This window comes from Rosa chinensis, chromosome 6 (genome assembly GCF_002994745.2).
Source record: "Rosa chinensis cultivar Old Blush chromosome 6, RchiOBHm-V2, whole genome shotgun sequence".
Classification (NCBI taxonomy): domain Eukaryota; kingdom Viridiplantae; phylum Streptophyta; class Magnoliopsida; order Rosales; family Rosaceae; genus Rosa; species Rosa chinensis.
Window position 1 is genome coordinate 64,861,809 of NC_037093.1, and position 21,047 is coordinate 64,882,855.

General features: G+C 38.2%; 2 protein-coding genes and 1 pseudogene across 2 annotated transcripts; 1 reads left to right on the forward strand and 2 right to left on the reverse strand.

The window, feature by feature from the left end:
• The first annotated feature begins 1,675 nt into the window (after positions 1 to 1,675).
• On the forward strand, positions 1,676 to 3,327 carry LOC112172871 (aquaporin TIP4-1). Its single transcript, XM_024310368.2, has 3 exons — positions 1,676 to 1,899; positions 2,026 to 2,264; positions 2,629 to 3,327. The coding sequence occupies exons 1-3, from the start codon at positions 1,773 to 1,775 to the stop codon at positions 3,010 to 3,012; spliced, it is 750 nt and encodes a 249-aa protein (XP_024166136.1). The 5' UTR covers positions 1,676 to 1,772; the 3' UTR covers positions 3,013 to 3,327.
• A 1,074-nt stretch (positions 3,328 to 4,401) lies between these two features.
• LOC112172870 (protein JINGUBANG) lies at positions 4,402 to 5,724 on the reverse strand. Its single transcript, XM_024310367.2, has one exon. It carries the CDS (start codon positions 5,722 to 5,724, stop codon positions 4,402 to 4,404), a length of 1,323 nt encoding a protein of 440 aa, XP_024166135.1.
• A 223-nt stretch (positions 5,725 to 5,947) lies between these two features.
• Positions 5,948 to 19,807, reverse strand: LOC112172869 (annotated as a pseudogene).
• Positions 19,808 to 21,047: the final 1,240 nt, after the last annotated feature.

Consider the following 21,047-nt stretch of genomic DNA (forward strand, 5'->3'; position numbering starts at 1 on the left):
TCTAACACTATGAAGAGCAATATCATCAACTTACAAAATACTTTATATATATATATATATATATATATATATATTTCGTTGTAGGTCTGTTGTGAAATGCTTTTGGTAATGTACACCTATACTATACTGTCGTGGATTCAATCCATTGGATATTTACTATTCTTATGTACACAAAATACATCTAAAAATTGAAACGTACACGAACCTTCCCATCTATTCTCTTTAATATGATATACATCGATCTCGAATTTTATAGTAGGCTGTATATTTCTTGGTGAGGAAACAGCTAGATATATGCGAAGGTTCATATAAAGTCATTGAACCGTTTACTCTGAACCAATAATTGAAACTTACTATTTAAATGTCAATCATGAGTTCATGACACACACAAGATATAGTAATTAAAGAAAGGAAAGTGGAAGAAGAGGACACAAGAGTTTTGCACATTCGGAGGAGCACACTCATTAGAATGTGACGATTTTATTTTTCTATTCACATTTGATAGACAGCTTTCAGTGATGATGGGATAGAAGGTAAGGCATGGCAGTGCACGACCAAGCTCCGGCCTCTAGATTTTCTTGGAGGTTGGGCTAGTGGAATAATAGAGATGTGCATAGTAGGCTATATATAACATGATTAACATCAAAATTATATATATCAGGGTCAACTTCGATTCATGCTTTCATGTGCTTTAAGTACAGATCTATGAATTAGTAGTATGAGATACATTTATGATCGATGATATCACTCAGATGGTTCATGCATACAGGATCTTGTCTTGAAGTGTTTGGTACTTTGGTGGATCCATCAAATTCAAAAATGTTAGCTCTAGTATTTTAGTAGGGTAGTTCTTATTTCTTCATAAACAGCTATTTTGACATATACTAATGAAGAACGAAAGTCAAGTTGCTGATGTTCAATTTAGGGATTTAATATAGGTAGATCAGATGGATAAATAGTCAACTGAAAACATATGTTGCAAATTGTGACTGGATATATCTCAAGCTAGCTAGATTAGATAAGATTCTTGGATAAAAAAAAGATCAAGGATTGGAAACCTAAAACTGGTATGTTATTAAGGTTCAGAACTTCAGATCTCTTTCACTTTCAATGTAAACCAAAAGAAGAAATACAGAACCAATCAAAAGAGGATCATGCATGCATCCATATATACTTATCATTTTGATTCCTTTCGGATCTCTCTCCCTATATATTTATCAATTTGATTCCTTCGGGTTTCGATCTGTAGTTAAAATTATTAGCATCCAAGAGAAAGTCTTGCGTGGGGCAGCCGCACCGCGTGGCGGTGCAGCTGTCCAATCAGTGTCCAATAAGAGATATTTTAAGTATTTCACTTTTAAAAAACAAAGTATTTTCAAAATAAGATGAAAAATTTATGGTGTGTAATTGATCAGGCGTACCACGTCTGTACGCAAGAATCTTTCTAGCATCCAATACTGATTGAACTGGACCAGCTAGCTATATGGATACTTGGACCGGCTAGATTCCACCAAGGTATACAGTCATGCACTAATAGAAGCAAATAGAGTACGTATACCTAGCTCATCAAATTTTTCACTCGTATACAATGGCAAAATAGGAAATACATTCCAAGTCTATGGGTTTGAGAGTCAATGAGATCGAGCTAAATTCCTATATATATAGGATACTATGTTTTCGTTGTGCAAAGCAACTGCAAGGCTAAAGGTCTAACAGAGGGTACTCTTAATTTGCAGAGACCCTCTTCAGGCAATTCATCCAGTTATCTAAAGATGGGGAAAATAGCGTTCGGAAGCACCAGTGAGGCTGCAAAGCCGGAAGTCTGGAGGGCGCTTATCGTCGAGTTTATCACCACCTTCCTGTTCATCTTTGCTGGTGTTGGATCAGCCATGGCTACCGGTATACATACATATATATATATATATATATATATATATATATATATATATATATAAAAGATCATGTCTATCTATATCCAGATACTCGCATAGTTTTGTTAACTCATTTCTGTTCTGTGGTGTGCAGATAAGCTAGGAGCAGATACAACTGTGGCATTGTTTTTCATAGCTATCACGCATGCTCTAGTCGTGGCCGTGATGATATCCGCCGGCCACATTTCCGGTGGTCATCTTAACCCCGCTGTCACTCTCGGCCTCCTCGCCGGTGGTCACATTACCCTCTTCCGATCTGTGCTTTATTGGATTGATCAGTTGTTAGCAGCTGCCGCATCTTGTTACCTTCTAAAGTACCTTACCGGAGGATTGGTAAGTCCAAAAATTAATTCAAATATTTCCTTATATTTAATATTAATTATTCATGAGAATTAACCAAATGTAGCATTCAAAGATAAGGAAGAAACAAAAATGGAAATGACATTTTAATTATTTTCTGAAAATACCAAACGTCTTTATATATAGTTTCATAAGAACGTAACATTCCCTATATTTCAAAAAAAAAAAAAAAAAAAAAAAACGGATCATTGTTCATATATTAGATCTAATTGTCATTTTTATAAATATATTTGAATAAAGTATATTTATTTTTGTTCATAATTTATATTCGAATATGGGTTTTGCTGAGTTTCCGTAATTTCTTGAAAGACGATTAATTTGGGGTGTTTTACGGCAGACTACTCCAATTCATTCACTTGCAAGTGGAGTTGGCTTCTTCCAAGGTGTGATATGGGAGATCATCTTGACATTCTCCTTGCTTTTCACTGTCTACGCTACAATTGTGGATCCCAAGAAAGGATCTCTTGATGGGCTAGGCCCAACTCTCACTGGGTTTGTAGTGGGTGCCAACATCCTAGCAGGCGGGGCCTTCTCAGGGGCTTCAATGAATCCGGCAAGGTCTTTTGGGCCTGCTCTGGTGAGCTGGGACTGGACCGATCACTGGGTCTATTGGGTTGGGCCTCTCATCGGTGGTGGCCTCGCTGGCTTCATCTATGAAAATTTCTTCATTGAGAGACCACGTAATTACCAACCCATCCCTGCATATGAGGAAGATGCTTAAGTAGAAGACTAATTTCAGTGTCCCAAAGCATCCTGCTGGTCCTTCTTTTCTCTTTTTGTTCTTGGGTTTCCTATGCAGGAATCAGATTAGAGCTTTCAATAAGCATTCTATGCAATTGAATGCAATTTTATATTTTTCCTTTTTCACTTTTTCCTTTGATTAATATATTGTTCTAAAGTTCATCGTCCTATTGGAGTAGCTGGAAATATAATGGGCAAAGTAACAGAATGAGTTTAGCTCTCATCCATTATGTACATGTATGGAGGTGGAAGTGAGGGCAACAACTCAATATCTAAGTTGATTAGCTCTGTGTTACAACTTGGGTTTAATTTTATGATTTAGATTATCCTTAACTTTTATTTTTACACCTTGACTTTAAATGTTATATGTGAAGTCGAGATCCAAAGTAATTTGGATCGGCATCCAAACTGAGTGGATTACGTGGAAATAATCTGCAAAACTGAAAAGAGCATTTGTTATTGATATTTCCTCTTATTAAGGGTAATATAGGAGTGTTGGTTATTTTTTCTGTGTTGGTTGTTATTTTTACATAGGTTGCTTTAGTATATAAAGAGATTGGATGGTTGTAATCAAAATATTCCAGTCACAATGTAGTCCTCAATTTTCTCACGTTTTCTCCCTCTTCCTTTCTCTCATCTTCTTCTTCCTTTGTCTTTGATTCATAGCTCAGCTTTCACCTATTACAAAAAAGAAAGTAAATCTCAATCAACAATACTAACAATTAAATATTTCTTCTTTGTTCACAGATTGTGTCCAATCAACAATTCCAAAGTCTGTGTAGCATTTAAACGTTTGTGGTTTGATTGCATCTATCTGCTAGCTACTATTAGGGCCGGTTGGCTTTGGTTTGGTTTTGTTGGTGTTTTAGCCCCAATTATTAATTTACTGGGGGTTTTCCATGACAAGATGAGAAAAGACATTGGGTTAACGGATGGCAATGCCAATTCGGCTACAGACTGCCACAATATTGTTTTCTCACACCCAAATTCCGAGACTGCATGGTGTCGACCATCTTGTATTTATGTGCTTACCCCCGATGTACACTAACAAAATTATCAATTGAAACACAGAAAGTCAACAAATTTTGTGCAAATTATCGCTTTCGGCCGGTTCAAATATGTCAACCCACACCCGAGTCTTTTTTAAGTAAGCCGGACTACCAGTTCCCTAAGCATCTACATATCCAGAAAGGTAATAATGTCCTTGACCCTCCATCGTTATTGATATAATTGCATGTCATTTAGTTGCATTGAGCTACAAAATAAACTTTCTAATAGAGATAACTCTGATATCAAATCACCTACTGAAAATGTCTACCTCTGGAGCAGCTTCCTCTCAACCCATGAAGGAGACAACACAGTCCTGGTCTCACATTGCATCCCAGTGTTGATCCATATAACAGTTCAACCCCATTCCCTCTTCCGGCGAGACCTTAACACTCCACACCTTAAAAGTTTGATCCAAACTGGCACTATAAACCAAAAAACCCTTCACAACTTTCTCAATCTCCAAACAAGCAGCCAAACACCTCACAGGGCCTCTATGCCCCTCCAACACAGCCAAACATTCATGAAAACAACCTCCTTCTTCCCTCCTCCAAACCCTAATTGTAGTATCCTCTGATCCACTGAAAATCAACTTCTCGATGGCCACTAAACACAGAACTGAAAAATGGTGGCCCTGTAAAAACCCACCATGGTTAAACCTGTGGGTCAGTTTCTCCTTCTCCCAGAAACTAATGGTTCCGTCTGCAGAACCAGAGTAGAGGAAGCAAGAGTTGGATGATGTGTTTAAGGCTATGGCGTTTACAGGGTAGTTGGAATTTGGGAATTGGCATTTGAGAGTCATGGTGAGAGTGTGAGAGTTTTCTCTGAAAACCCTTCTCCAAAGTTTGACAGAACCATCTGAGGAGCAAGTGAAAACGCACCCATCATCTTGGTTCACCACCATTGCATTCACATTGTCTTCATGTGCCACAAATGAGTCCACACAGTGATTGGTTATAAGCCGCCATGCTTTGACTGTTCTGTCATGGGAGCCAGTATACAACAGACCATCGGTTTTATAATATGCCAAGCAGGAAATGCATTCTTTGTGTTGCTGTTTGGTGTTTATAAATCTTGAAAGTAAAGGTAAAGAGCTTGTTTTGGGGAGAGAAGAAACCTTTTTGGACTTGAAATTGTGATCTGTGACCGTGAAGTTCCACATTCGGATTTTGTGGTCTTTGTGTGAGGTGAAAAGCATATTACCATGAGTTGCAATAGCTCGTACTTCACCTGAAGTCGCATTGAGACAGCCGTATTCAATGTGGTCTGGTTGTCTCCACACACGAACTCGGGTACTCTCTGAGCCAGTGAAGACTACTCCTTGCTGCTTTGAGACTGCAATGGAGGAGATGGAGCCTTCGCGGCGATAGAGGGAGGCAATGCAGTGGTAAAGGAGCGAAGGGGATGGGGTTTGGTGAGGGGAGAGGGTCCATGGGGACTCTGGGCTTGGGGGTGGCATTAGTGTAAGCATTGTGGTTGTGTGGGGGCTTGAAGACAATGAAGGACCGAATTGGAGATCTTCATCATCACACACGTCGTGATCCGTGTTGATATTGGGCGAGTCAGTGGGTGATTCTATTAAATTATTTCTGTCGATATCTATGAAGTGAAACAGAGAATTCCTGCGATAGAATTCCAATTCCATGCTTGAATACAAAGTGTTTACAAGGAAGGTGATGTATGTGTTTTGAAGCTGTGCTAAGAAGGAGAAGCACTAGTTAAGCAACGTACTGTACAATATGCATTAGTTTGGTGGTTTCAAGATTAAATCTTTTATATTTAAGGATAGTTTGATATAGCAATCTGTTAGGTAGATTCATACTTCTAATCTTAATCTTTCTTCCAACCCCACCTTCCCTTTGCCTGTAAAAATAAATACAGGTTTGAAGGCCTTAAAAAAAATAATATATAGAGTAGGCAGACATACTAATAGTCAGCAATTTTTGCTGGTGTGTTTTGATTGTTACATATGTAGTAGCTGCAGCGACTGTTGTTGGGAAAATTCGATGAGGTAGAACTCTACTTAATGTGGTCATTTTTGTTTCCATCTTCAACTAATTATTCTCATTGACCAAAAAAGAAGAAGACGCCAATTATTCTCGTTGAAATTGAAACTTTATTTTTTCTGGTCTGACATGGAGAAAATTCATGGCTACACTAGACCATAGCTATTGAAACATACGGGATCTCTGAAGAAACCATTAACCAGTCTAAGATTGACAAGCTGGCATTGACAGAAAGGTTGAATGAAAACCATAGGGCACCCGTTGTGGCAATGTAAGTTTCGCAATCGCTTCACCTTCAAAATCCTGTGCATCAATGATATGAACCTGCAAGTGTTTATACCAGAAAATGTTACTTGGCTATAATGCTGTATATGTGTATATACACAAAATACGTATAGACCTGAGAACTCACTTGGGTCACATCAGTTTCTTCATTGTGGACAAAAGTGATAATCCAGCCATCATCTTCCTCGATGCCTCAATTTCTGGGGACAAAAGCACTTCCACTGCAAAAGTTGTTGTCCTCAAACTTATGGTATTCCACCTTTATCAAGTGCTCACCCCTTCCCTCCTGATAATATGAAACAATCAAAAGTTACTAGTTTTATACTTGATACAGTAATGATATAGTAAGATGGTTTTTTTCTAATTAATATAAAGTCCTTACCACAGATTTTGTAGAATCTGATTCTTCCAAATATAATTTGGCTAGAGATCCAAATTTAGCCATGCCTAATACAAAGAAGATCTAAACTCTCAAGTCATCGATTGGACAGTTTTTTAATTAAGCCAATCAGAATTTAGAATTTCTTACCACATATAGAGCTTGCCCCGGAATCAATGACCTGAGTATATCCATACTTGTGTTTTAAACCAGTAAATTGTTCATTGATGAAAGGGAAATCCATGGAGTATTCGGATCCAGTTAAGTTTCTCTCCTCAACTTTCCCAGATAACATGTTCAATCTCCATTCGTATAAATGCGTAAAGAGATATCCAACCTCTGCAGAATCATGATCACCAGCAAAGATGAACCCTTTGGAGAACCATTTGTTTGAGCCCAAAAGTAAGTTCAAGAAGTCAGGTCACGGGACTACCCCAACGACTGCACCCCGCGGTGCTGGCACGCCTGCGCAACCACTCGCCCAAAAGAGACTGTTTGCACACCAGCTGGTTTTGGAGCCAAACACCATTCATAAGGGTTTAGGCTGCCGTCAGGATCTGATACAACAGATGTGAGAGCCCTACATCCCCTGACTATAACCTGTTCTCGTTTGTCATTAACAAAATACATGGATTAATCAAGAATACCATACCAATTCAATAAAAGTGAGTGGTGATATTCTGTATTTTAATTACCTGATTAGCATTCTCAAAGCAATTGAGAAAGTGAAGTGTGCAATTGGTCTGTACCTCAAACCATTTGACAGACTCTGCATCTCCATAACGAGGCATGACCCCAATTCTAGCGTACTCTTCCTTTTCATACTGCATTATTCTATACAAAGTGTAAATAATTCGTTATGTAACTCCATGAATGACCATAGTTTAGCTACTTGATGATGGTTGATCATGATCTTTAAGCAATTAATATTTCAACAAATAAGCTAAGATTGACAAAAAAAAAAGAAACTAAGAGTTACAGAAAGAACATGCAATTACTTACTGGCCTCCCATGGTGAGTCTCTTTACATCCAATGTGAGGGGATGATCAAGGATTACATTGTAGCTGACGACCAAAAAAAAAAAAAAATCTGTGAATTAACTAATTAAATTAATTAACAATAAACATTTGAAATCGCCACTGGTTTGTATATGGGTGACTACGTACTATATCATGTAACTTACTTTTGCGTGACTCCTATATCATGACTGAACACACATCTTTTAAATTTGAGATCAACCTTGTGCACTTTCTTTCCATCAGCTGAAGTGATTAACAAGCAATTGATCATGTATTAGCCACTTTAATTAAAGCAATTACAATAATCAAATGATCATCGATGATAAAGATCGAGTGCAGACCAGAGATGACCCCTAAAACATAGTAAGGTTTCCATGCATCTGTCCCCATCACGACTAACTCTCCGTTTGGAGCTTTCTGCATTGATCGATATGTGAAAGGTGAATTAAAGCATGTAGAATCAATTAATTAGTTAAATTAGGGATTTTATAACATAAGAGAAGATTATTAATTAACTAAAAGTGTAAAACGTACCTTTGGATGACTTGTGAAAGGTCGATCCCAAGTTCCATTGACATCCCAATCACAAATGGTTTCCAAGGTTGAAATGTCCACCTCTTGAGGTAGATAGTTCTCTGCAATTGAGTAAATTTTCCCTGAATGCTCGAAAACATTGGTGTTGCTCATGTGTTTGATGACTGTCCCAAATCTCAACTGCAACAAAGTATATATACATACGAAAGATCTAGATTAAGAAAACAAGGGCATAATCGACCAGAGTTTTCATCAATTTTTTAATACATACATGTTGAGAATATATACATCCCACAAGGGAAAAATGGTACATTGCCTATGAGTTTATAAGTCTTTGGGCCACTCCATCCATTGCCAATTGGTTTTGGATGTGAACCCCTGATTACTTTATCATGGTATCAGAGCCAGGTTACTCACGTGTGCATGGCTTATGGCCACACGGGCTCCACGTCACCCAAAGTTCCACGTGTATGGCTTGAAAATTTGCCACACGCGGAGGTGTGTTAACAATATATATACATCCCACATGAGAAAAATAGGACCTTGTCTATGGGTTTATAAGGGTTGGAGCCACTCCATCCATTGCCAATTGGTTTTGAATGTGAACCTCAGATTACTTTATCAATATAAGTACTATGATAAAAGCAAATAGAATATAATTAAATCAATTAGTTACCGAATTTAAAAGAAATGCTGCTATAATTGCTGGAGCGTCTCCTGCAAGGGCCGGTAAGAAACCTGGTTTATTTCGTTGAGTTTCTATCTTAAATGTCTCACTCTCAACATATCTATTCTTATATGAGATGATCCAACTTCCACAGTCATCGTCTTTCTTGAAGTATAGAGCATGGAGCATTCCTTCTCCCTCTACCCAAATATTGTGTGATTCTCCGAAGATCGAAACTGCTGATTTTAGACCTCCAAACAAAGGATTACTGCCTGCATGGAGTACGTATCATTAAATCAGGTAGCTAGAGTAGTCAAGTAATTATACAAACCCCTTTATAAGGAATAGAGCAAGAGAGCTAATTAACTTTTATGCAGTTAAAACGGGTAAGGCTATCGTATGTTAATATTTTTCATACATCAACTATTTTTATCACTTTGAAGACTCGTTTTACCACTTTAATGACTCATTTTGCCACTTGAGGTCTCATGTGGTAACTAAGAAAATTTACAACTTTATGAACTCATGTTACGACTTTAAGAACTAATATTACTATTTTAAGGACTCATTTTACCACTTTAAGGCAATTGTATACATGTCATACGTTAACACATTGTAGAATTTCCCATATCATTTGTATGCATGCAGCTTATATTTAATTTTAAATATTATGTGCTTTTATTGTGTTTATTTTCAGAATGATCCTCATTTTGTGTTTATGCATGTATACCATTTCTAATGAAAACCCTCAGCAAAATCAGCAGGAATTTCTCCTAAGGTGCAGGTGACTTCAACAAGTTCTCCGATCTCTTCAATAGGTAAAAAGTTTTTCTGCAAGCACACGATCATAACATATTACGTACATTTGGTCAGTGGTAGAGCCATAAATTTTGATCACATAGGGCAAATTAAAGTTTAAAACTAAGAGAAGACCAAGGCAAATTTAATAATAATAATCAAAAATATATATTATGTTCAATAAATCCAGAATATGTGTCTAACCCAAACTCTAGGTTACTTGACCTAGTTGTAATAGGGTTTTGAATTAGAGATATTCTCGGAGATATTCATAGATATATGATTAATTGTATAATTATCTTTCCTTATACAACTTTGATTCTATGTCTTGTAATCCTCTATATAAAGAGGTCTCTATTATCAATAAAAGTACGACTCAATTCTCTCCCAATTTCAGTTTTCCTTAAACACGTTATCAGCACGAAGCCCTAACCCTGAAATCCCAAAAACCAAAACCCAAAAACCCTACCCACCGCCAATGCCTCAGTTGCCCGTGCTAGCCTCGCCACCGCCCGTGCACCCTCGTTGCCCCTGTGCATCAAGGACCCCTCCTTCAACCCTCGGCAGCAGCTCCACACGCAATCTGCTTCGCCATCTGCTGTAACCAAGATTGAAGTAACCTCTGCAATCCTGTAACTAAGATTAAAGTTCGACTGCACGTAACTAAGATTGAAGTTCTACTCCACGAAACTAGGATTGAAGTAGTCTCTACAATTCCGTAACCAAGATTAAAGTTCGACTGCACGTAACCAAGATTGAAGTTCTACTGCACGTAATCAAAATTGAAGCAGCTTCTGCAATCCCGACCAATGATCGAAAGCTCGGCCGCAATCCTACAACAAGGATCAAAGGCACACTGCAACCCTAAGAGGTATGTTTTACTCAAAATTTCCGTTTTTGAGTTTTTTCAATTTCTCTTCTTTTCTCGGGGACTTGCAAACTCCCTTCTTCTACTCCCCTTTCTTCATCATAGGGGATACCTAATTAAGCCAAATTGTGGGGCTTCATGCTTACTCCAAACTTGGAGCTTGTTGAGATCTCCAAACTTTGAGTTTGTAGAGAATTTATGATCGACCACTTAAGTCATTGTTTTGATCTAATCCAATACCTCTTGGAAGTGAATTTCTTGGAAGCGATTACGTTAAGAAATTCCTAATTTCTTGGGAGTGATTACGGTTAGAAATTTTATATGTTTTCGTGGTAGCTTTTTCCGCTCCGAAACTAACCATTTTTCTTGTTCTCTTTCAGGATGTGTAACTTGAACAAATTGGACTTTGCTCTATTGGAAACAACTGGCTCTGGATATCACAGGTGGGTTCGTGATGTCAGCCAGCATCTTAAGGCCGATGAAATCCTGGATAAGATTCTCGTACCTAACCAGGACATGCTAACTGTTGAGCAAACTCAAGCTTCGGAATCAAATAGAGCAGCATTAGAGGCAAATAAAGCGAAAGCAATCATCCTAATGACTCGACATATGGATGTTTTGCTCCAGTACGAGTGTATGAATGAAGAAGACCCCAGAATGCTATTGGTCTCACTCGACGAAAGATTTGGCAACGTCCGTGACTCCTTACTTCATGACCTAGAAGTGAGATGGCATCGCCTCCGCTTCTATGATTTCAAGTCAGTTCTTGACTACAACTCGGAAGCACATCACATTAAATTCTTAATGGAATTCTGTGGTAAAGAGATCACAGATGCGATATTGATTGAGAAGACTCTCTCTACATTCCCTGTCTCGGCATTGATGGTTGCTAAGAACTATCGAATCGATGTTACTGCAGGACGAATCATAAGATTTCATGAGTTTATTGGAGCTATGAATGTTGATGAAAAGCATGACTACATCCTTGTGAAGAACTATAATTCGAGATCCGTGGAAACAGAGCATATTCCGGAGTCCAATTATAGTCGTGCCCCTAAGAGAGGCGCCAAGAGCGAAACCCTAATCTTAGGGATACTTCAATAGATCGTCAGTTCTGTTTAAGTCTTTATTTTTTCAAGAGATGTAATAGGCAATTGTCATATACTTTGTAGTAAATACCATTGGTTTAGTTTTCTTCACATAGGCTCATCCAAAATGAGTATGATGTTTAGGAAGGTTTTGAGATAAGTGGTACTTAAGCAAGCCTTGCTCCACCGACATCTCTCTACTCACTTGGTCAAATTTATTTTGGAGTTACCGAAAGAAGTCAAACGACTACCTTTGTTTTGCATTAGCTAGTATTTGGATTAGATTCTCTCAATAGTTAAGAAACAATGATGTACTCTATTAGCTTATGAATAAAATTTCGAGTTCTTTTCATGACTCAATTTTGATTCTGAGCATATTACTTTGTGACTATGATGGCTGGGCCATCAGTATTAGTTCAACGATATGGAATAGCCGAAGTTCCCATTGTCAAATGGCACCTTGATTAATGTTGCAAAAGCTCTCTACGCTCCTAGGGCCAGACACACCCTATTGAGCTATTCAAGCCAAATGATTCCATGTGAAAACGCATGTAGAGAACGAAAATGAGTTCCTTTGCAATACCATTAATGATTGCGAACAAATGCGTGTCTTAGAGAAGTTTATGTGTCTCTCTAGTGGACTCTATATCACTATTCGAGCTATTAAATCCAATAAAGTTATGAGAGAAGATCTTTTGGATTTAGACACATATTGGCTTTGTCACAACAAGATAAGTCATCCTGGTCATGATATGATGATCCGTCTACTAAAGACTTCACATGGATGTCCATTCTCTAGAGCGAAACGAAGCATGAATCAAAAGTTGATTCCTGGACTAAGTGTGACTGCCGCCGCTGTCTCTGGTGCAGCCGCCGTCCACCACCAGCCGAGGACTGGCACAATACTTATCCATGATGCCATGGATGGCGTCCATCATGGTGATGGCACCCTCGATGATGTTGCAATCACCAACTTTACTTCAAATAGTGTTTTGAACGCTTAGGCCCAACCAAAATCCTCATTGGTTTCTTCTAAAGCCTCTCGCTCTATTTACAAAGCCTGTTCCTTAGGGAAATTAATATTGAGACCGTCCTATGCATAGGATATGAAAATATTCATTCTCTTTTTACATAGAATCCTTGAGGATTCTGTGGACTGATTCAACCAACTTGCGGACACTTAAATATTTCACGATGTTGGTTGATAAGCAAACACGCTGGTCGCGTGTTATGTCATTGTCCACTCATAAATGCTGCTTATGCTACACTCCCATATGACAACGGACTCACTCTCCGGATCATCCTATTTAGTCAATTGGATTTGACATTGTTAGAGAGTTTACATCGAAGACTTTCGATGGTTATTGCATATCACTGGGACTGATGTTAGACATCATATTCTCATGTACACACCCAAATAGTCTCGCGGAAACGACTATGATGGTAGCCTGGATATTGGTAATGCTCACCAATCTCCTTATATCCGCTTGGGGTGATGCAATATCGCATGCAACTATGCTAATTCGTCTACAACCAACTGTCACTCAATCTACCTCTACATTACAGCTAGTGACTGGGTACCATCTCGTACTTACGCAAATTTAAGTGTGTCATTTATGTACCAATTGTGCCGCCACAGCACACTATGATGGGTCAATATAGACGAATGGGCAACTACGTTAGATTTGAGATTCCAACAATCGTCTGCCACTTAATGCCCTTGCTAGGCGATCCCTTTATTACATGTCTTGAAGATTGTCACTTTGATGAGACAGTCTTCTAGTCGTTAGGGGGAGATAAAAACACAAATGTTTAGCAGGAATGACAGGAATTGTCATGACATGTCCCCACTATGTCTCATCTCAATCCTTGTTAAAGTGACGAGATCACACATATTTACTGCAATTATGCCTGCAAGGAAGGACGTCCCTACAAGAGGACGTAGCGCCACCCTACACAGAGGTAGGCATGGCACCAACGCCAAAGTGAGTGGCACTTTGGTGTTATAGGTCATGGCCCCAGCTAGAATGTGTAGGAGGCTCGTGGGTTCAAATGATACTTTGGCACATTTCAATCCTTTGATCATCAACACTCAAAATCTGTCTCATGAGATTCCTCCAGATTATAGTTATCGTTGGGGGACCCCTCAACGCCAAAACCTATTCTTGAGAATATAGAGCTCTATGAAAATTACACTAGTGTACATGAGACGTAGGATAGAAACTCCATCATGATTGATGATGTAATCGCGCATTTCGTTGCGCATGAGTTTGTTGAGTATGATGGAATTGAACCACGCTCCGTTGATGAATGAATGCCAACGTAGAGATATTAGGCCTAAATGAAAATATGCGATCTATGTTAAGTTGGATTCTCTAATGAAGAGGAAGGTTTTTGAGCCAGTGATGCCAACACCTCCTGACATAAAACCTGTTGAATAATGGGTCTTCGTTAGAAAGCGTGATGAGAAAAAAAAATAGTAATCTCCCTTTATGGCGCAAGGCTTCTCACAGATATCCCTGGAATCGACTACGATGAGACATATTCTCTTGTAATGGATGTCATTGCACTCCATTACCCTGTCATTTTGGTAGTCTCCAAATAACTGAACATGCAGCTTATAAATGTGGTCACTACGTATCTCTATGGGGATCTAGATACAGAATATACATGAAGGTTCATGGTGAACTTCATTTACCCAAGTCATGTGGCTCTAGACCACGGAGTGCGTTTACAATAAGGTTGAAACGCTCACTAAAGTGACTACTTGATTGGGAAGAGATATGCTCGCGCGTTTCCATATCAAGTTTCAGATTCTATCGCTGTTCATGTTGGACATGTCTTCATTGGAAGCCCTTAAAGAGTTAAGGGAAACCGCTGAACACTTGAAATCCGATTTTGAGATGAAAGATTTTGGGAGAACACAATTCTGTCTTGATTTGGAACTTGAGCAATGTGTTGATAGATGCTTAGGCATTTTGACAAGGTCAAGCCTTCAAGCACCCCCCTGATCTTCCGTAGTCTTGATCCTGAAAATAATCCTCTTCTTCGGAAGGATGATGGCGAAGATGTGCTAGAGGAGAAAGTGCCCTAAATAAGTACAATAGGAGCATTATTGTACTTAGCTAAATGCACAAGACCGAACATCTCATATGCGGTGAACTTGTTAGCTAGATATAGCTTTGCGCCAACGCGACGTCATTGGATTGATGTAAAAGATATCTTTTGGTACATGAGATGTACGATTGATATGAGCTTGTTCTATCCTTACAGAGGGACAATGGATTCGGACCCATCACACACCAGGAACGCCGCCAACTCTAGCCTGCGTTCTCTATCCCCATCCCAAAATGACATGTGTTTTGGAAGGTTTTGATGATGTTGGGTATCTCTCTGACCCACACAAAGGTCATTCCCAAACTGGTTATGTGTTCACCATGGGTAAAGACTGTGATATCTTAGAGGTTTACAAGATAGACCCTAATCGCTACTTCTTCAAACCATGCAGAGATTTCTGCTCTTCACGAAGCGATTTGTGAATGTATATGGATTGGATCCATAATTACGCATGTTCAAAGCAATTGTGGTTTGAAGTCTACCACAAATGAGTCTACGAGCATTTAGGATAATGCTGCTTATTTTGAACAAATGAAGCAAGGCTACATCAAAAGCGACAACACCAAGCATAATCAGCAACAACAGACCCTCCTCAAGATCAAAGTGAACTAGGTTTGATCTGAGGACAGCGTGACAGACTTGCTCACTAAGTCAGTGACTACATTCTACTTTCGAGAAACATGTTGGTAGCATCATTTGCGGAAGTTATCTGAACTCCCATGACCATAGTCATCAGGAGGAGATGTCTACATGTGTAGTCTCAAAACGTGAAGGGTGTGTTGTGCTCTTTTTCCCTTTCGACCGAGGTTATTTTTGTCCCATAGAGTTTTTGTTACTCGACAAGGTTTTTAATGAGGCAACGAGATGAGCACCACGTTTGGGCGACACAAGGGGGAGTGTTCAAGTAAATCCAGAATATGTGTCTGACCCAAACTCTAGGTTACTTGACCTAGTTGTAATAGAGTTTTGAATTAGAGATATTCTCGAAGATATTCATAGATATCTGATTAATTGTACGATTATCTTTCCTTGTACAACTCTGATTCTATATCTTGTAATCCTCTATATAAAGGCTTCAAATCTTCTGTCCCCAAAACTCTGTCTCTCTCCCTGTCTCCCTATAAAAACTTGACATTTGGCAATGAAACTTGACATTTGGCAATGAAACTTGACACCTGGCCACTTCATTGACAGCTCTTTGACACCGTTAGTTCCCTTCCGTTTACTCTTCAAGTCTCTACAACTCTATTGCTTTACTCTTGCAAGTTTCCAGATCAAATAAAATACTCATGCAATTTTGTGTTTTTTTTTTAAACAGAATCAAAACAAGGTGCTCAAGTGCTCAATCTTCAACCATGTTCGAAGGTCCCTTACTTGAAGTACTTGAGAAACATTCAATTAATTCTTCTGGTACTTGGGTTTCATTTAATTCATTTGGTTGTAAACTAAAAATAGATCATTGAATTGTGTCCTTGTTCTTCCATTTCCCCTATCTGGGTATTGATTATAATTGGATTTTGAAGGGAATCTATTCTAGCTTGTAAGTATCTTTACGTACCTCAAGGATTTGGAATCTGCAATTGGAGCTAATAGTTTTGGTTTAAGAAGGTTGGCTCATGTTTTAGAGATAGAATTTCTAGGTTTTGGATGCTAAAATGTTGTGACTCAGACCTGGTTTTTCTGGGTTCTTCCTTTGATTCTTCTGGAATCATCAATCTGGAAATCTGGAATCGGATAGAAATTTCCAAGAAAGCTAATCATGATTCCAGTTTCCACAAAATGAAAGCTCTGTTAAAGACCAAATTATGGAATAATTTCATGATTTTTCTTGTTAATGATGATGATTTGAAGAATCAAAATTAGAAAGGATGAATGGTGGGTTTTTGAATAGAAATGGATGAAGAGTGGGAGACGGCACGGGATGTTCTTTTTATTTTCAGAAACGATCGGTGTTACGGCGTTAATTGTGGCCAGGTGTCAAGTTTCATTGCCAAATGTCAAGTTTTTATAGGGGGACAGGGAGAGAGACAGGATTTTGGGGACAGAATATTTGAAGCCCTATATAAAGAGGTCCCTATTATCAATGAAAGTACGACTCAATTCTCTCCAAATTTCAGTTTTCCTTAAACATATTAGTCATTCTCCACAAAATCAACGAATACTACAAATTTTGATCTATAATTGTCGACGAAAAGATTGTGGGTTTCACATTTCAATCTTGCTATACAACTAAGGTAGACTTACGGAATCTATCACTTAAGTGGAATCTATAAAAAAATGTTGTTGGTTTAGAGGCAATCATACTATCCAACAAAACAATTAACAATTAGCAATCAACAATTAACTATAAACAAATAAACATTATAGAAAGGCCAAATATTGAAGATAAAAGATGATGATATACTTTTGTGGTTAATTGTAAATTAATAGGTTATAGTACAATAAAGAGAAAAATGCACTAACAGTCCCTCAACTCTTGTGCCCCGGCCAATTTGATACCCACACTCCCAGTGTTATTAATGTGATATCTAAACACTTATTTTGCTATCAACGACATGCATCCGTTAGATTTTTTTGACGGAGACGTTAGAACAATGACGTGGCAAGCACGTGGAGGGAAAAAAGAGAGTAAATGACCAATTTACCCTTTCCTTTTGCTAATTTATTTTTCTCTTTCTTTTCTTCTTCTTCTTTTTTAAATTACTAAATCAAGCCATATTAAGGCTACCAAATTTCTGGGTTTTCATCATCTTGGATGCTGTTGATGATGCTGTTAAGTCCGAGAATTTGAATGAATTGAGTTACAAGAGTACTAAAACGTTCAAGGATCGCGGAGGTTTAAGTAACTAATCAAATCCTACTTACTTAATTGTTTTTTTTTTCTTCTGGAAAAAGAAAAATTATGGGTCAATTGTTTCATTGTTTGTTCATCGACAGGATTCTCTTGTCTGGTTTGTTGACTTGTTCCAGAGAACATAGAAGAATGGCAGGTCTCTCCTTCTCTCTCTTTTAACTCTATCCATCCGAATCCAATAGAGCTTTAACCTTGTAAGGTTTTGACCCAACCACCACCAAAACCAAATCCAACCCAACACCACTCTCATTCTCCCCCAAGGAACCTTGAGTGTGAGAATGGATTCGGCAGTCTGTGAGACATCGAAAATTAGAAGCAAAATATTATTCATATTCAAATTAAACACAAATGATCATTAAAAGACCAAGCTCGGAACTCCCGAGGAGGTCGAGAAGGCTCGCGAGAAGGTTTGGATTTTTTTTTCAGATCTGAGATGATCAGTTGCATTCTTGCTTTGTTTTGAGTTTTTCTTACTTCAACTTAAGTACGTTGCTTACTTCATTTAGGGATCTAGTAGCTTCTTGTTAACTCTGTATAGGAATATTCTAATATTGTAATTTGGAAGTGAGAATTGAAATTGACCGGAACTCTGGTTTGATAATGGATTGCCTGATGATGTGAATTGTTTAGATTGTAGTGTGCAAATTTCTGGAACTGGGTATTCATCAATGGCTTTGAAGGAGGGTTTTCGCAGCAGCCTTCGAGATGAATATGACAAAAGGAGAGCAATGGCTAACTTGCCAATTGGCCATAGTGAATCTTGCAGCATTGCGATGGCTTTTGGATGAAGACGATGATCCCATGCTTCTTGATGATGGCTTCTTCTTCGAAAATTTCATCCAGGAAATTGGGTGTAATTGCAAGAATTGGTTTCTGGTTAGGGTTTTCTAGCAGGATTGGGGGTTTTGGATATGATGGGTGGAATTGAGAAATTGTTGGGTTTGATGGGAAAGAAAGCGATCTAGATTTTCTGGGTTTGCTATGAGGACGGGGGAAGAAGAAAGTAAATGAGGAAGAAGAAGAAAGGAAAAAAGAATTAAAAAGAAAGATATATAAATTTAAAATTAATTGGTAGAGAAAGACAATTTTGCCCTTAATAACAGAGAAAAATATGTGATACGTACTTGTCACGTCACTGTTCTAACGTCTCCATCAAGAAAATCTAACGGATGTATGTCGTCGATAGTAAAATAAGTATTCAGGTATCACATTGATAACATTGAGAGTGTGGGTATCAAATTGACCGGTGCACAAGAAGTAAGAAAGAAAATCAGAGGAGCCAATTCGCGGAAGGGACGAAGTGAACTTTCAGTCGGTAAAAAAATCTCACTTTAAAATGGGGTCCTTTTTGAGTAAAGTCATTCAAATAAGAATGAATGCCCAACGTCTCCTCTTCTATGTATCTGTAGTTTGCCCTTGTAATCAAGTAAATAACGAATTTGCCCTCTTCTTCAATGTCTATCAAAGATTCAAAGAATAGCAGCTGCCCAACAAACATAATTTATGGCTGACCGGAAAAAGTTAATGTTGGCCAGTTGCCCACTCTCACCCTCCCCTGAATCCGTCAATGCATGCTGTAGAAATAACAGTATTAAATAAAACCTAGAAATAACGTACTGGAGACTATATCTCAAGGGAACAAAGAAATAACCCATAATCCCATACGTATTGTGGCGTCTAATTATCTATAAGTGTAGCAATATATCATTAATTGTCGGACTGAAAATAATAACCTGAGATGGGAGTGAGGGTATATCCACAAATTGGAACAGGGAGTCCACAACTGCATCTAACATTTTCCCGGAAGTGTTCTTCATGGTTTTCGAGACATCCACCTTCATCGGAAGCAATTGCTGCAACTCTTTGAAGAAAGGCTGCATTTGTAATCAAACAGATGTAAGTTAAATCGATGGATCCGATCAAAGTTCATATATGATCATCAGAAAGCCACATATAACTGCTGATAATTAACGTACAGATGATATGTATGTATTACCTTAACAGTTGAGGAAAGTGAGGTTTTGAGATGATTAAAGCTGTGGGAGATGAGACAGCTTTGCAATGACCCGTTTACTTGTAAAGCATTATACGAAGAGATTGCCATTGTAATTTTCTTTTACTATCTCCTTATCTCTAACTCGCATCTATATATGTATATATATAGACAGGGAAAGAACTGCTGCATGATATGATACGATATTAAAATGGTGCCTGACTCGTCTCGATTCCTTATATGAGAACGTGCATGTGATTTGAAAGAGATCAACAAACTAACTCTCTGTTGGAAAATTATTATACGGTACGGTACATGTGGTAGTTTAGATTGATGTCATCTGTTTATATAACTTGTATTTATTTTTGATTAGTCACTTAATTTAATTTTTTTTTCCACCTCTCGCAAGGTCCTCACTAAATTCGAGTGATATTCTTGACATGAACCACCACATGACAATGCCACATGATAGTTTAGAACCATAGAATAATTAATTCTCTCTGTTTATTGATGCATTACGTACAAAAACCCAAACTTTGATGAGATTAGTTCAAACTAAGTTGGCTGCAATGAAAAATAGCTAAGCCCGCAATTATCGGAATACTCTGAATCAAAGTTCTTCTGAGAAAGATGTTAGTTCGAGACAAGATAGCAAGCTTTGACCAATTTAATTAAATGAAGTTCTGTACAGCCTTTGTAAGTTTGTATAACGACATAATAATCAAGCCCACTAGCATGTACAATTTTCATATCTCGAGACCTTGGTTTCATCTATAAGATATTATCTAGATAAGGCCATGAAGGGAATCAAAACATGTCGCGATGCATCACTCCAAACATACATAGCTGTTTGAGAATTGTCTCTACGTGCGTAAGATCAATTGGGTACATATAAAAGTATTTTGTTTACGTATATAATCACACAGAAGTTTATAAAATATTAAGGTTATTAACCGTGCTTAAATTTGTGCTCCTGATAATATGACTACTTCATAGTTGAACGTAAACGCTAGCTACAAAAGCCGTGACCCTCCACATACAGCTTCACTGATGCCAGGTACTATCATACTGCAGAGAAAACCTTCAGGATCGATCAATATAAAAATGGAGAAGGCTTTCAGCTGGCTCGTCGTCTTCTTCGTCGTACGTCATTTGCTGTGAGTTTCAGTATCTTTTAATTTGATATTCAAAGTCATGTCGGAACAATAGTGTCACTTACATTATTAGCACTAATTAATTGCGTGCAATCGAGCAGGTGTACACTCATTCTCAAAGTTGCCAGGAGCAGAAGCTCTGGAGTATTGCCACAAGATTTCGGACTGCAATAGAACTGCATGTGCTGGCCGAGGAACCCTTGTT